Source organism: Caretta caretta, chromosome 15, assembly GCF_965140235.1.
Source record: "Caretta caretta isolate rCarCar2 chromosome 15, rCarCar1.hap1, whole genome shotgun sequence".
NCBI classification, from domain to species: Eukaryota; Metazoa; Chordata; order Testudines; family Cheloniidae; genus Caretta; species Caretta caretta.
In genome coordinates, this window is record NC_134220.1 from 29,649,999 (window position 1) to 29,665,783 (window position 15,785).

The window sequence follows — 15,785 nt, forward strand, 5'->3', positions numbered from 1 at the left end:
ATGTTTCTCAGTGACCGGTCTGTGGATTCTCAGCGACCAGTCCCTGAGATCTCCCTGACACAGTTTAGGAAGGCAGCAAGCTGGTCCCTGATATCAAAAACGTTGAGAAACACTGGTCTAAGTGACCGGGAGGGGTGGGGGGGGGGCATGGAGAAGCAAGTCCGTATTCCATGCTAAATCCTGCTCCCACCCACTACACAATGACAGCTCTGCTTCTGGTGTCATCTCAAAGGGCTGATACACCACAGCCTGGCAAGGCAAGCCTACGTCTTGATCTCCATGAAGATTTTAATGTTCACGTTTAAAGCCTCTCTCTTTGGTATTTTTCAACAGGTTGCCCGTCAGTCTCTGACAACTTATGTCATTATAATGAATAACACTCACATTGAGATAGACGTGCACAGGTTGAATGATGGCGGCGTGCTGCTTTCCTATGATGGTAACAGTTACACGACGTACATGAAAGAAGAAGTTAACTGGTAAGTTAGAGAGCTGACCCATTATCCCGCTGCTGCAGATTTCTTCCCAATCTCGCGACTAGACACAGCAGCAATTGCAGCTGCTTCTGCAGCAGGCAGCAAATAGGTTGACAGTAATAGAATTTCCCCTCTCCTGAATGCGTCCGATGAAGTGAGCTGAAGCCCACGAAAGCTTATGCTCAAATAAATTTGTTAGTCTCTAAGGTGCCACAAGTCCTCCTGTTCTTTTTCCCCTCTCCTTAAGCTACCGAATCACCATTGGTAACAAAACTTGTGACTTTGAAAAGGAGAAAGATCCGACTGTGCTGAGATCGCCCTCTGCTGGGAAACTGCTGAAGTACACGGTGGAAGATGGAGGCCACGTCTTCGTAGGGCACAGTTTTGCAGAGATAGAGGTAACTGTAGGTTAGTGCAGATTGTGTCACTGAGTGGCAAATGGCTTCCAATCTGTATGCTTGATAAAGAAATGCGGATTGTGTACATGCATCCCTACAATAAAAAAAGAAGAAGTCTTGTCACTATTGTGACACTTGGAAGAAAACGACTGCCCTAGGCTCTTGGTGTTGCATGGATGATATTCATTTATTACACTCTGACTATTCCACCAACCCTCCTACAGGTGATGAAAATTATTTTGGCCCTGGTGGTGAAGGAATCTGGCCATATACATTATATAAAACGGCCAGGAGCATTGCTGGAGGCAGGCTGTGTCATAGCTAGACTCGACTTAGATGATCCTACCAAAGTGCACTCAGTGAGTATTGCTGCTGGGACAGAACCAGGTTATTTTCTATTTACTTACATGACTAATCAGGTCATCCGTGACTTGTAACTGTCTGTCTCTTATGTCTCAGTATCTTAATATGTATGTTCACTTGAGGTTTTAACACACCAGATACTTAGCAATGATGTAGAATTTTGGTATTTGAAAGTGTGGCCTTTATATAAAATATTCTGTTGGCCCTAGCTAGTCTGTATCTTAAGCATATATGCTTTGTGGGATTTGGACAGAAAACTGAATTTTGATTATTAAGACTTGATTGAAAATGACCAGAATAAGAAATTCTGACATACGTTTTTCTAATGCCTCTTATTTGGAAACTTACCACTTGATTCATTCTGGCGACACCCTCCTTTGCATTTTAATTAAAATAATGACAATACTGAGCAGTTTCCTTGCCTGCTGAGGTTGTCTCATGTATTTTTCTAGTTGGTTGTTTAATTTGAATGAGATCTGCCTCACTTTTCTCTTTTCCACTCTCATTTTATATTCCAAATGCTTTCTTTCTCTTGTATTCGACCTCAGGCCCAGTTGTATACAGGTGGCCTCCCCACCCAGCAGATGTTGCCGATCGGTGGCCTGAAGCTGCACCAGGTCTTTCACCATGTCCTGTCAAATCTAATCAATGTCATGAATGGGTACTGCTTGCCAGAGCCATATTTCAGTGCAAAAGTAAGTGCCTTTCTCTAATGGCATCTGCTTCTAATACCCAGAGGGTGTTTAAACTGATATGTTTATGCCAACGAACTTTTCTTCAATTTCTCTTTCATACATGGATGAAGACCTGGATCTACTCTCAAATCTACTTTAACTTGTATTCTTCTTGGAATGGTCCCCCACGATCAGTGTAATAACAAAGACCACGTACAGTATTTCTCTAGGTGGCAACCTTGGCGGAAATGGATAATAGCTTGCTGAGCTCCTTAATGCTAAGCACTGGCTGTAGCACATCTTTTGTGCCTTCCATTCATCCAGTGATCTCAAAGTCCTTCACAAGCCTGAAGTTAAGGCTTACGACCAACCACCTGGTGTGTAGATAGGTAGGAAGGTGTCATCCCCATTTTATAGACAAGGACTTTAAGGGCGTGATTTATGAGAAATGCTGAACTGTCACCACTTGTACTGAGGTCAGTGAGAGCTGCAGGTGCTCAGCACCTCTGACAATCAGTCCCCGAGTGGCTTTGACTGGGGTTCTATACCTGGTTCGATGCTACTCCCAGCCCAGTGCCACAGTTGAGAAACCATCCTTAATTCCATTGTGCTAGCCCGCCTGACCTGTTGGTTACAGGGCTGCAAGCATAGTTTTCATTGGGATGTCGAGATCCGTTCACTTGCCTTTCCTGACACATCAGCCTCTGATGTTTTTCTGTGACATCTTCGCAGCAATAATCTTTATTTTGCTTAGATGAAAGAATGGGTATGTGAGCTGATGAAGACCCTACGGGACCCCTCTCTGCCTCTTCTGGAGCTGCAGGAGATCATGACCAACGTGTCTGGCAGAATCCCAGCGTCAGTGGAGAAATCCATTCGAAAAGTGATGGCACAATACGCTAGTAACATCACCTCGGTGCTGTGTCAGTTTCCCAGTCAGCAGGTAAGCCATACAAGAGGGATGGTCTTGTATTCCATCCTCTTTAATATCTTGGTGACTATCCGTCTTTTTTTCTTTTCATGCTAAATTGGTCAGAATTTTTCACCTGAAAAGTTTTTCTGCTAAACGATGGGGTTTCATCAAAAATATTAATGGGGAAAATGTCCTATTCAATACATTTTTTTAAAATTGTGTGGGGGAAAAATGGTTTTTTTGATCAGCAAACGTTTGTAACAGATATAGTTTAATTTGAAATCTTTTACACAGCTCTCAGCCCTGGAGCAATTTTTTTTCCCTCTAAAATTGAGCTAACCTCTTTAAGCTATCCCTTTCCTATTTGAAATCTGAAAAATTTAAGTGTCTTCTCAGCTGTTACTCTGAATGTTCCATGTAAATGCGGCTGGAATAGGTCAGTGTACTTCACCTCTATGTGTTTTCTGTAAATAGATTTCTGTCAACCCAGGCACCGTTTCCCTGCTGTAAGGCTTTCCAGTGAGCGTGTACTGATGAATGTCTGTCTTTCATTGTTCATGGGACACAGTGGGTGAGGTAATATCTTTTTATTAGACTAGTGTCTGATGATGAGAGAGACAAGCTGTGTGGCTCGAAAGCTTGTCTCTCCAACCAACAAAAGTTGGTCCAATAAAAGATTTTACCTCACCCACCTTGTCTCGCTAATATCCTGGGGCTGACACAGCTACAGCTACATTTCATTGTTCATAACAGTGCATATGATGTTAATTAAAAAAAGTGGGGGGGGATTGTGGTGGGTTTCTGAATTATTCCTGCTGGGACAAGGCACACTTGGAATGTCTTGTGGCAGGCAGGTTAGCTGGCTGGCTGTACTGCGCTTACCAAACAGAGATGTTTTTCTTCCCCTTATAATACTTGTTGCCCTTCCTCTTCGCAGCGTTGGAATTAATGTTTCCAATTTATGGAGACATCTCTACAGCCTTGTAGTGTCCAAGAATGGCAACCATAAAGACACAGGATCAGTCGTGCAAATCCTTACTCTGACTAGTCTAACTGAAACTAATTGAACTGCTCACATGAGTTGGGACAACTTGCATGAGTGAGGCATTGCAGAACCTGCCCCTGATCTTTGGGAAAATGGAAATTACTTACTGCTGCTCCCAGGCTGAGGATTTCAAAGGAGTGAAACAGTTAGACATGTGGCTTCTTTGAAAATCCAACTAGAGTTCCTGCTAATTAATATAGTCTCTTAAAAGGGGGAATATGTGTAGAGCAAGAGAAAAGGGAGCTTCATTTTGATTTCTTAGCCATTTCTGAGTACTTGTAAGTCACATCCCCTTGGTTTTCCAGACTGTTGTGCCCAAGCTATTTTTTAGCTCCTTCATGCCCGTGTTTCTTCTGCTCTGTGCAGATCGCTAGCATACTGGACAGCCATGCGGCCAGTTTGCAGAGGAAGGCAGACCGGGAAGTCTTCTTCATGAACACGCAGAGTATTATGCAGCTAGTCCAGAGGTGAATGCCTTTCTGTGCCGTGGCACGCTCTACAGTGTGGGAGGTTTCCAGACGTGCTGTGAAATGCTCCATAGAAACTAGTGCCAGCCCTGACTCTGAGGGAGGTGGAGAAGGGTCAGAGCAGCAGGGCGAGCGGGACCAGTGCTGGTGTAGGTGACTGCAAGATGAGCCATGTGGGAAGACTGGCAGTAATGCTGCACCCCTCTTTGTCCTGAGCAAGCAGAGCATTGGGTGAGCACCACTTCCTGGCTCATGCACCGAGTGCTATTGGCTTGAGTCATTTGCCTGCCCCAGGAGAGGAGGATCCACCCTGACTGCTTCCTAGTCCATGTTTGATTCCCAGCAAAAGCAGCGTGGCCAATGCAATGGCGCGTTAGCTCTGGGATGTGGCACACTCGGTCCTCTCCCCTGTTCCCAGGTACCGCAGCGGCATTCGGGGTTACATGAAATCTGTCGTGTTAGACTTGCTGAGAAGATACTTGCAAGTGGAAACCCAGTTCCAACAAGGTCAGAGGAAGCGGTGGCGTGTTTGCCGAGGGCCCAGTGCTGTTCCACAGGCCTGGGGGAACTAATCTAACCAGTGGATGCTTGTTGTCTCCCCAGCCCACTATGACAAATGTGTGATCAACCTGAGGGAGCAGTACAAATTGGACATGACCCCGGTGCTCGAGTGCATCTTCTCTCACGCCCAGGTGGCAAAGAAGAATCTGCTGGTGATCATGTTAATTGTAAGTAAAAATGGCAACCTCTGTGAGACTAGGGTGGGTGTCAAGTTGGATCAGAAACGGCTGTTGAGATGCCCTGTAGAGTGTTACTTCTGACCTGGAAGGCAAATTCTGAATTCAAGGAAATCGAGAAATAAGGGTGGGAGGGAACAAAGCAGTCTGTAGTCTTGTGTTTTGACGAGTGGCTTGCTGGTAGTAGTTTTATAAAAGGGATCCGTTGCATTGTTGTAAGAGTGAAGGCCAAACTGCAGCTGAGAACTCTGGAAAAATTACCAGTGTGGGAAGCTTCCCTGTAATAAGAGAGTTGATTTGAGATATTGCAGTCATCTGTGAAAGGGAAAAATAAAGCAAATACAGTGGATCGATTCATCATGTACATTGTGCGCGTGTGTGTGTGTGTGTGTGAGGTCTCAAATATTCTTACAGCACTTAATAATACTTAATATTTGTACAGAGCATCTGATGTAGAGCATCTTCAGAGTGCTTTAATATCTTTAATTAAGCCTCTTTATTAGATCTACTTTGCAAATGGGGAGGCAAGTTTCGATTAGAACTCAGATATACAGCCTATTACATCAGATTTCCCCTCTCAGATTTTATTGTAAAATTAAACTTCCACAGACATTTTGAAGAAGTATTTTGGTCTTACCCGTTTAAAACATAAAGTTCTTTTCAAACTTTACATCATCTGTTCTTAACATCTTTGACTCCACCCCCAAAATTGTTATTGGTGGCTTCTTCACTAGTGGAGCCTTCATTAAATTATCTTCCCTTTTCTGTGCTGACTTTTAAGAAAAGGGAAGGTTTTCTGGCCTGTGCCGTAAAGGAGATCAGACTAGATGATCACAGTGGTCCCTTCTTCATATAGATTCCAAGGCCAGAACAAAAAAATTGGCTCTGTGTGTGTGTATGTTAGAAGAGAAATGCACGTTTTCCTGGTTTGGTGCACAGACGTTTGTAGGCAAAGTAAGGAATGTAGGTAGATGGAGGTTTCTGTTCAATAAGGATTAGTCATTAACGCTGGAAGGATATTTAATAGGACCAGCTGTGTGGTCGAGACTCCACCATGACGGAGGAGCTGATGGCCATTCTCAATGAGCTAACACAGCTCAGTAAAACGGAGCACTCCAAAGTGGCTTTGCGAGCCAGACAGGTTAGTATGTTTCATGGTTTACACGATGTTATTAAATCATGGTGATTTTTTTCCCCCCAACCTCCCCTTCCGCCTCCAAATCACTGCCATTCATTTAGATTCTTTTTATTTGTAGGTTTTGATTGCCTCTCACCTCCCTTCCTATGAACTGAGACACAATCAGGTGGAGTCCATATTCCTGTCTGCTATCGACATGTATGGCCACCAGTTCTGCCCTGAAAACCTAAAGGTTGTGACTGCTTCTTACAATTAATTATAAAGCATGGGATTTACCTTCTAGTTAGTTCTTAGTGAAGCGGTTTGATTTGTAAGCCATTTATTTCAAAAGGCCTTAAAGGCATTAATGTCTTAGCTTAAGCTATTGATGCTAGTATATATCAGACCATGTGAAATGCTGCTTTCTGATCTCTTCCAGATGAAGGCCTGTAGCACAGGTTCACCCTCTTTCTGCCTTTCTCCTCAGAAGGGGTAGGAAGTGAATGGAGGATTCTTTTCCCCTAGTAGGGAAACCTGGGCCATATGCTAGGAATTTGAGAACTGTGGTGACGGGCACTCTAGATTACGCCTTAGATCATTTGAAACCCTCAGTGTGAACTGCAGGCTAACGAATCTAGCAAAAGCTACTGAGGGAGATTCAGGATTGGAGCAACTGCAGCTGTGTAACTTCCATCTCTTCTTCATCTTTCATGCCGGCACTGGGTTGTTCAAACCGTGCCTCGCGCTGAATTCTGTTTTCTTCATGACAGAAACTGATCCTCTCGGAAACCACCATCTTTGATGTGCTCCCCACCTTCTTCTACCACTCCAACCAGCTGGTGTGCATGGCAGCTCTGGAGGTAAAGGGTGAATTAAGACTTTGGCTGCCATTTATTGAGAAGTAATGCAGCTCTTAGAGCTGGAGCTGCTTTTAGTGCCAGTGAGAGAGGCTGTGTTGCACATCGTGGTTGCTTCAGTGGTTGGCCAGTGGGAAAGCACTCTGATTTCAAATTAAATTCTTCTCCTGCCTCTTTGGTCAGGTGTACGTGAGGAGAGGATATATCGCCTATGAACTAAACAGCCTGCAGCATCGTCAGCTCTCAGATGGCACGTGTGTGGTAGAGTTTCAGTTTATGTTGCCATCATCGCATCCAAATAGGTAGGAACGACCTGCACTTAGTCTGTTGCCCGGTTCTGTGTGGTTATTCCATGCACAGGCGCCGACTTTTGAAAGTGTTGGGGGGTTCCCAACCCCCAAGCTCCGACTCAGGCCCTGCCCCCACTCCACCCCTTTCCCCAAGGCCCCATGCATGCCCTGCCTCTTTCTGCCCAGTTCCGCCCCCCCTCGAGTGTGCCATGTCCTTGTTCTTCCCCCTGAGAGCATCCTGCACCCTGCGAAACAGCTGATTGGGTGGGGGGAGGTGCTAATCGGCGGGGCCCGCCGGTGGGCAGGACGCACTGGGTGGGTCGAGGGGGAGCTGACCACACCCACCGTTTTTTCCCCATGGGTGCTCCAGCCCTGGAGCACCCACGGAGTTGGTGACTATGCTTGCATGGTTTGATAGCTTTAACGATGGATACATGAGGGGGTTGGGGCATCCTCCCCTCACCACCTGCTTTTGTAAAGCTGTTTGTTTAATTTCTCATTAACTCAGTGATGGAGACCCTCAATGGGAAATTACTAAGCCTTCCTAGTTTCAGAGTAGCAGCCGTGTTAGTCTGTATCTGCAAAAAAAGAAAAGGAGGACTTGTGGCACCTTAGAGGCTAACACATTTATTTGAGCATAAGCTATCTGATGAAGTGAGCTGTAGCTCACGAAAGCTTATGCTCAAATAAATGTGTTTGTCTCTGAGGTGCCACAAGTCCTCCTTTTCTTTAAACCTTCCTAGTGGTGCTCTTAGTGAATAAATCTCCTTTTCCATCTGGTGCACGGTGTTGGTTTGCTGTGTGAATTGAAGAGCTGGTGTTTCATGCAGTAGCTCACTGAGTTGTTCAATATTCTGATTTCAGAGGAAGCAGCCCTGCTTTGAGCAGGTAGAGTGCAGAATTTTCTCTTTGAAGCATGAGAAGTGATTTTCGCCCGCTGCATTAATACTCTACCCCATGTGCTCATTTCTCTCTCTCTCCCCCGTGACTTATTGGCTGCGGTGGTGACACTTTGCTCTCTGGCCAGCAGGGCAGAATGGGTTATTTCTGAATCAGGCTTCCCTAGTGGTGCTGGGAGATGGGCAGAAGTTTGCACACAGTCTTGTCCCTCAAGCTGAGTGGATGCTGCTCTGGAAGCCGAAATCAGAACAAACCCTAAGCTACTAAGTGACGTCCGTGCATGCTGCTTTTAGAATGTGAGGGGAGAGCTGTTAAAGGCAGCCAAGTATGCCTGGCAGGAGAATAAAATAAAGACTTGAGGCTGTACATCTCCCAAGTGCTCTGTGGGTGTTACTCCTTGTCACATGGCTGGAAACTGAGCTGGTGTCTTCCCCATTCTATAGATGGACTCAGAGGTGAAAGGACTCATCGAGGGTCACACGGCAGTTCAGTGATAGAACTACAGTAATGAACAGAACCCAGGAGTCCTGAGTCCCAGTCTTCAGCTTGGCCCATGACCATGCAAAGTAAAGCTGGTCGGGTTAACGTAAATAGTACCAACAGCAAACGTAGGCTGCTCTCTTCTCAGAGCCCAAAGGATGTAAATCGGTACTGGCATAGTCAAAAAAAGGGCTCACGTCAGGGAAGACCTCTCGGATCTGCCAGTCTGTTTCTAATGTGAATTAATTAACCCTGTTGCTTAATTTGGAGCCTATGTCCTTGTGTAAACCCAGCTTGGTTCTAGAGAAATCACAGCCTTGTGATTATTTGCTCTCTCTTTTTTTTTTTTTTTTTGGCACAAGTAGAGCTCTGTTAATACAAATGAATAATTTATTATTAACCTCTGGTATGTTGGACTAACTGTGAGAGGGGGGAAGATCCTGCTGAAAGAAGGAAACATTCTTCTTCAAGTGCTGTCCCTGGGGGTGCTCCACTCTAGGTGTAAGTGCGTCCTGGCGCCGTTGATCGGAGATTTTCGGTAGCAGTACCTGGTCGGGACGCTCACACTCAGTTGGTATCTCCCATATCGTTGGAATCTTCCTGAGCGTGTGCATCCCGCACCCTCCTCAGTTCCTTCTCAACCATCCTTGGCTGAAGACGGGACTCGGGGCAGTGCTACTTTTCTTCCCTGGTCTCTGTAGGAAACAGTAACAACTATTTCTGTGTTCTTTATTAGTTACATCCCAGTTGTTTCCCTTCCTTTAGTGTAGTTACATAGTTAGTTACTTAGTTTAAAATCAAACAAACAAATTTTTTTTTTCACTTCAGGCTTGTCTCCCTCTGAGATACTCTCCCCTGCCATTTCTAATTCATAATGCCAGGGGCTTCAGGATTCAAAAAGTGTGTTTCCTGTCAGGACTCCATGCCACAGTCGGATGGGCACTAACGTTGTGTGAAGTGCCTCAGGGAAACCCACACCCCTGCAAAGTGTCTCCACTGTACGAGCCTCAAATCAAGAGCTCAGCACGACAGGGACCTGCGGCTTAAAATGCTTCTAATGGAAAAATCCCTGCAGCCGCTTTCGGAGATGGGGAAAGTTAAACCCGCTCTCACACACTCCCTGGCCAGATCCAAACCAGTTGGGAGCATTGCTTCACCCTCTCTGGAGCAGAGGCAAGAAGCACAACAGTCTCAAAGGAGAGACTTTAACAAGGGTAAAGGGTGTCCCGCGAGATCCTTACCCTCTGTGCTGACAGCACCAAAGGCAGGCGCCTCAGCCGTGGCTCGCGCAGAGGCAGGGACCCAACCTCCTGCGCCGGTCCCCTCGGCACCGAAAATAGACGCGGTGCCGACAGCGCACTCTACTGTGGTGCAGAGAAGAACGTCGGCACCGAGCCTGCCTCCCACCCCGGCACCAGCAGCGGACCCCCTGCAAGGCACCTCCAAGCGCTCTGCGGCACCGCTGACACTTTCCCTTTCACTTGATAACACGCTAGAGCCCAGAGCCTGCTCAGCGCAGCCCAGGGAGCAGGAGCAACAGTTTCTCACTCAGTGTGACCTCTCAGTGCCACCTGAGCCTAACTCCCTGCTCCTGGATACACAGGGCTCACTTTCTGAACAGCCACTCGCCCCACTTGAACTGACTACCTTTACTGACAGCAAACTTGATATACAGCAGCAGGCAGAGTTCTCCCCACCTGCCTCTCCTCCTTCACCGGAACCTCTTCCACATCTGGTCACGGCTCACAGCCACCAGCCTCAGTTTCCCTACTTCACCCCCCTGTAGGCGGCACCTGGGTTCTCCTACCCTATGCCTTGGCCTCAGTGGTGCCCTTGGCCACATCCTCCTTCCACTCATCCTCAGACCTCTTCCACCAAACCACTACCTCCTTCTGTGCCTCGATTTCCAGCTCTGTCCACTTCTAAAGTACCTGAACCCCTTCCTGAGAATATGAGCTACGCACCATATCCTGACTCACCGACCCCTAACTCTCCATTAGCTCCAGACGGAGCCCTCTTCCTCCGCCTCCACAGAACGTGGACGACTGTAAACAATTTCAAGAACTTTTCAGGAGGGTGGCACTCAGTCAAGACATCCCCTTAGAAGAAGTTCAGGAGACACAACACAGACTCGTCAGAATCCTTCAACCGTCTGCACCCTCAAAGATCATGATAAATGAAGCACCCCTGGAACCCACTGACACACTCTGGCAAACTCCAGCTTCTTTATTACCAACTTGCAAAAAGGCCGAAAGTAAATACGATGTTCCTGCTAAGGGCACTGACTTCCTTTTTCTCATCCACCACCGAACTCTCTTGTCATGGATGCAGTTGCACAAACGACAAAACAGCCACAATCTCAGCCCACCCCGCAAGACAAGGACCTTAAACGCCTTGACATCTTGGTCGCAAGGTTTATTCGTCCTCCACTCTACAATTCAGAGTTGCGAATTATTCTGCCCTCCTCACCAGCTATGACTTCGATAATTACAATAAACTTTTTGAATTTGCCTCCTCCATTCCAGAGGATAGGAGAGCAGACTTCAAATCAATCCTTATTGAGGGCCAACTGATTTCCAGAACGGCTCTACAAGCATCTCTAGACGTGGTGGACGCAGCAGCCAGTACTACTGCAACTGTTGTGGTTATGCACAGGTCTTCATGGCTCTCTGCATCCAGCATCCCTAAAGATCTGCAGACCAAAGTGGAGGACCTCCCCTTTGATAAAGATATACTTTTTTCCACAAAAACCAATGAACTCCTTCACACCATGAAAGATTCTAGAGCAACACTGCGCACCCTGGGCATTCACCCATCTCTTCCCAGGAGATGACGATACCAACCCTACCAAAGACCACGCACACAACAATATTATCGGCCTCAACCCAAAGGATACGACATAACTAGGAATTGTGCTAGACCCCCTAAGCGCAGACAAAATCAAGCTCAAGCAACCACCTCCCACCCATCGGGGAATAAACAACAATTTTGAAACATTGGTCGAGGGTCTGCATGACCACCCCTTGATTCCATTGCCTACTTGCCATTTGGCCCCACTTCCAGAGTTTCCAACATGCCTGGCAGCGGATTACACAGGACCGCTGGGTCCTCGAAATAGTTCAGTCCAGTTACTCTATCCCATTTATATCCTACCTTCCTACCCTTCACCCTTCCCCATCCCTCTTCAGGGACCCCTCTCACGAACACTTACTTCACGCAGAAGTGGCGCACCTTTTACAACTACGCGCGGTGGAACCTGTGCCGACACAACATCGAGGGAAAGGGTTCTACTCCCATTACTTTCTGACCCAGAAAAAGACTGGGGGATGAAGGCCTGTACTAGACCTACGCCCACTGAACAAATTCGCGAGGATACAAGAATTCTAGATGGTCACACTGGGCTCAATAATTCCTGCACTGGATCAAGGGGACTCGTTCACAGCCCTCAACCTACAGGACATTTATTTTCATATATCAATTCATCCAGCTCACAGATGCTTCCTACGATTCACAATCGGTCATGACCATTTTCAATACAGAGTTCTTCCTTTCGGACTCTCCATGGCACCGAGGGTCTTTTCTAAGACTCTAGCCGTGGTCGTGGCTCACTTCCACAGACAGGGGATCATGCTTTTCCCCTACCTGGACAATTGTCTCATCAAGGGCAACTCCTATGGCGAGACACTTCAAGCTACCCATTTTGCCATCTCACTCTTTCACAGCCTAGGCCTCCAAATAAATGTCCAAAAATCCACTCTGACTCCTACATAACAGATCGAGTTCATTGGAACTCATCTGGACTCAATCTGAAGCATAGCCTCATTCTCATATCACAGATTCCTTGCTATCACACAGCTCATACACACGCTCTCTATTCGTCCCAGGACACAGGCAAGAATCTGCCCACAGCTCCTTGGTCACATGGCAGCCACCACCTTTGTGGTCAAGTATGCCAGGCTACAAATGAGTTGTCTTCAGGGCTGGCTCAACTCCAACTTCAAACCCAACAGACACACCGTAGGGATGCTGCTAACTCCTCCTCCCAATGTTCTAGCTTCCCTACATTGGTGGACAAGACCAGAAAACCTCTACAGGGGTTCCCTTCCAGCAACCACCCCCAATGCTCATGTTCACCATGGACACTTCCCTAATTGGCTGGGGAGCGCATCTAGGGGGACACGGGGCACAAGGTCGATGGTCTGCGTCAGAGACATGCCTACACATAAATCTCTTAGAGCTCAGAGCAGTGAGGCAAGCATGCCTTCACTTTCTTCCCCTCATAAAGAACAAATCTATTCGGGTCTTAACAGACAACATAGCATGTATGTTCTACATCAACAGACAAGGGGTAGCCCGATCACATTCCCTATGGATGGAAGCCATCCAACTATGGAATTGGTGCATACAACATCACGTACAAATCATTGCTTCCTACCTTCCTGGCTGCCACAACACTACTGCCGATGCACTCAGCAGGCACTTCTCGACAGAACACGAATGGGAACTGCACCCCGCAATACTTCAACAGCTCTTCTCCCTCTGGGGCACCCCGTCAATAGACCTCTTTGCCACAACCCAGAATCGAAAATGTCGCCTGTTTTGCTCCAGAACGGGACTTGGGATTGCATCCCTAGGAGACGTGTTCCTCATCCCGTGGAACACCTCTCTCCTCTACGCCTTCCATAGACTCATAGATATTTAGGTCAGAAGGGACCATTATGATCATCTAGTCTGACCTCCTGCACAGCGCAGGCCACAGAATTTCACCCACCACTCCTACAAAAAAAACCTCACACCTATGTCTGTGCTATTGAAGTCCTCAAATCGTAGTTTAAAGACTTCAAGGAGCAGAGAATCCTCCAGCAAGTGACCCCTGCCCCATGCTACAGAGGAAGGCAAAAAACCTCCAGGGCCTCTTCCAATTTGCCCTGGAGGAAAATTCCTTCCTGACCCCAAATATGGCGATCAGCTAAACCCTGAGCATATGGGCAAGATTCATCAGCCAGATACTACAGAAAATTCTTTCCTGGGTAACTCGGATCTCACCCCATCTAATAGCCCATCACAGGCCATTGGGCCTATTTACCATGAATATTTAATTACCAAAACCATGTTATCCCATCTACACAGGATTCTTCGGAAGATCATAGACGACAAGGCCCGGGTCATACTTATTGCCCCGGCTTGGCCGAGACAGACGTGGTATCCTTACCTGCTCTGCCTGTCCTCCTGTCATCCACAGGCTCTCCCCAGCAGGCCAGATCTCCTTTCCCAGGACAACGGACAGATCCTTCACCCCCAGCTCCAAAAGCTCCACCTGACAGCCTGGTTCCTTCATGGTTCCAAAGCCATGAACTAGCCCGTTTTGAGCAAGTCCGATACGTCCTCCTGCATAGTACTTACCTGCAGAAGTGGAAGCATTTCGCCCTCTGGTGCTCATGTAATCACTTAACACCCAATATGGTGACCCTCCATAACGTCCTGGACTACCTTCTGCAATTAAAACAGGATGGACTCTCGCTCAACTCCATCAAAGTACACCTGGCGGCGCTTACTACCTTCCATGACTTGTTAGAAGGTTACTCACTCTTTACCCACCCCACCATAAAACGATTTCTCATGGGCCTTCAAAATCTCTGCCCTGAAATTTACCCAACAGCAGCTACATGGAATCTTAACCTCATTCTTCACAGTCTCATGAAACCTCCATTTTAGCCCTTGGCTACCTTATCTCTTCTTCATATGTCCATGAAGGTAGCTTTCTTAGTTGCAATAACATCAGCAAGGAGAGTAGGAGAAATGAGCGCCCTGATGGCCTATCCTCCCTACACAATCTTCTCCAAAGATAAAGTCACTCTGAGACCACATCCTAAATTTCTCCCTAAGGTGGTATCCACCTTCCACCTTAACCAACCAATATACTTGCCTACTTTCTATCCCCACGACTCTGTCTCCATTACCGAAAGATCGAAAGATAACGGCTATCTCTAAACAACGTCTGGCCAAGTGGATCTCTGACTGCATCAGATCCTGTTACCACACTCAAAATATTCAACTGCCCAAAGGCATTAGAACTCAGTCCACTCGAGCTATGTCGACATCTGTTGCCTTCTTACATAACGTACCCATCCCTGACATCTGTAAAGCGGCTATATGGTCATCTGAACACACGTTTCCCAATCACTATGCTATCATGCAAGATACCACGGCAGACGCCATAGTAGGCCATACAGTACTCACTCACTGCCGCATCTCCAAAGTCCCGCCGACCATAGTGGGAACTGCTACACATTCACCTAGAGCGGAGCACCCACAGGGACAGCACTCGAAGAAGAAGAGAAAGTTATTCACCTTGTGGTAACTGAAGTTCTTCGAGATGTGTGTGTCTGTGGGTGCTCCACTCCCCGCCCTCCTCCCCTCTACTTTGAAGTACTAGTATGATTTCTCCATGGTAGAGAAAGGAACTGAGGAGAGTGCGGGATGGGAGATACCAACTGAGCGTGTGCGTCCTGACCAGGCTCTGCTACCGAAACTCTCCAATCAACGGTGCCGGGACGCACCAACACCTAGAGTGGAGCACCCCCAGGGACACACATCTCGAAAAACTTCAGTTACTGTAAGGTGAGTAGCTTTCTCATCTCATTGCAAAACTGCCCCAGGCAGAGGCAGGAATACTAGACTCCCTCTGTGCAGAACTCAGTCACTGGTGCTCTGCAGGGGAGACTGATCCAATCTTACGCTCCCTGACTGGCATGGAAGAATTATTGATGATAGGGGGGCAGTGCCCAAACCCTGCCAGGAGAGGGGACTTGCCTTGCTCGGCAGCATTATTGGGTTCTCGGTGAGACTCCACCCCAGATTTAACCTCCCTCTGATGCAAAATAGTATCAGTGACCCAAGGACTTTGAGGCTATGGGGTATATTAAGATTATAGCAGATTCCTTTATGGCATACTGCCCAATGCTGCTACTGGCACTGTGTGATGGAGACATCAGTAACACCTGCCTACAGGGTAGCAGTGGGATTGTCAGGCTGAGGCTGACACTGGCGTGTTTTAAACGTGACTTG

At 47.2% G+C, this 15,785-nt stretch overlaps 1 protein-coding gene across 9 annotated transcripts in view; it reads left to right on the forward strand.

Moving 5' to 3' along the window:
- ACACB (acetyl-CoA carboxylase beta) overlaps positions 1-15,785 on the forward strand; it is an 84,204-nt gene that overhangs the window by 41,038 nt on the left and 27,381 nt on the right. For all 9 annotated transcript variants that reach the window (XM_075120116.1, XM_075120115.1, XM_075120119.1 and 6 more), the window contains 12 exons: positions 334-479; positions 724-874; positions 1,099-1,233; positions 1,786-1,932; positions 2,666-2,854; positions 4,236-4,336; positions 4,755-4,843; positions 4,940-5,064; positions 6,101-6,214; positions 6,330-6,443; positions 6,961-7,050; positions 7,231-7,349. In XM_075120116.1, coding sequence (XP_074976217.1) covers positions 334-479; positions 724-874; positions 1,099-1,233; positions 1,786-1,932; positions 2,666-2,854; positions 4,236-4,336; positions 4,755-4,843; positions 4,940-5,064; positions 6,101-6,214; positions 6,330-6,443; positions 6,961-7,050; positions 7,231-7,349 — 1,520 coding nt within the window. The remainder of the gene's footprint in view (positions 1-333; positions 480-723; positions 875-1,098; positions 1,234-1,785; positions 1,933-2,665; positions 2,855-4,235; positions 4,337-4,754; positions 4,844-4,939; positions 5,065-6,100; positions 6,215-6,329; positions 6,444-6,960; positions 7,051-7,230; positions 7,350-15,785) is intronic.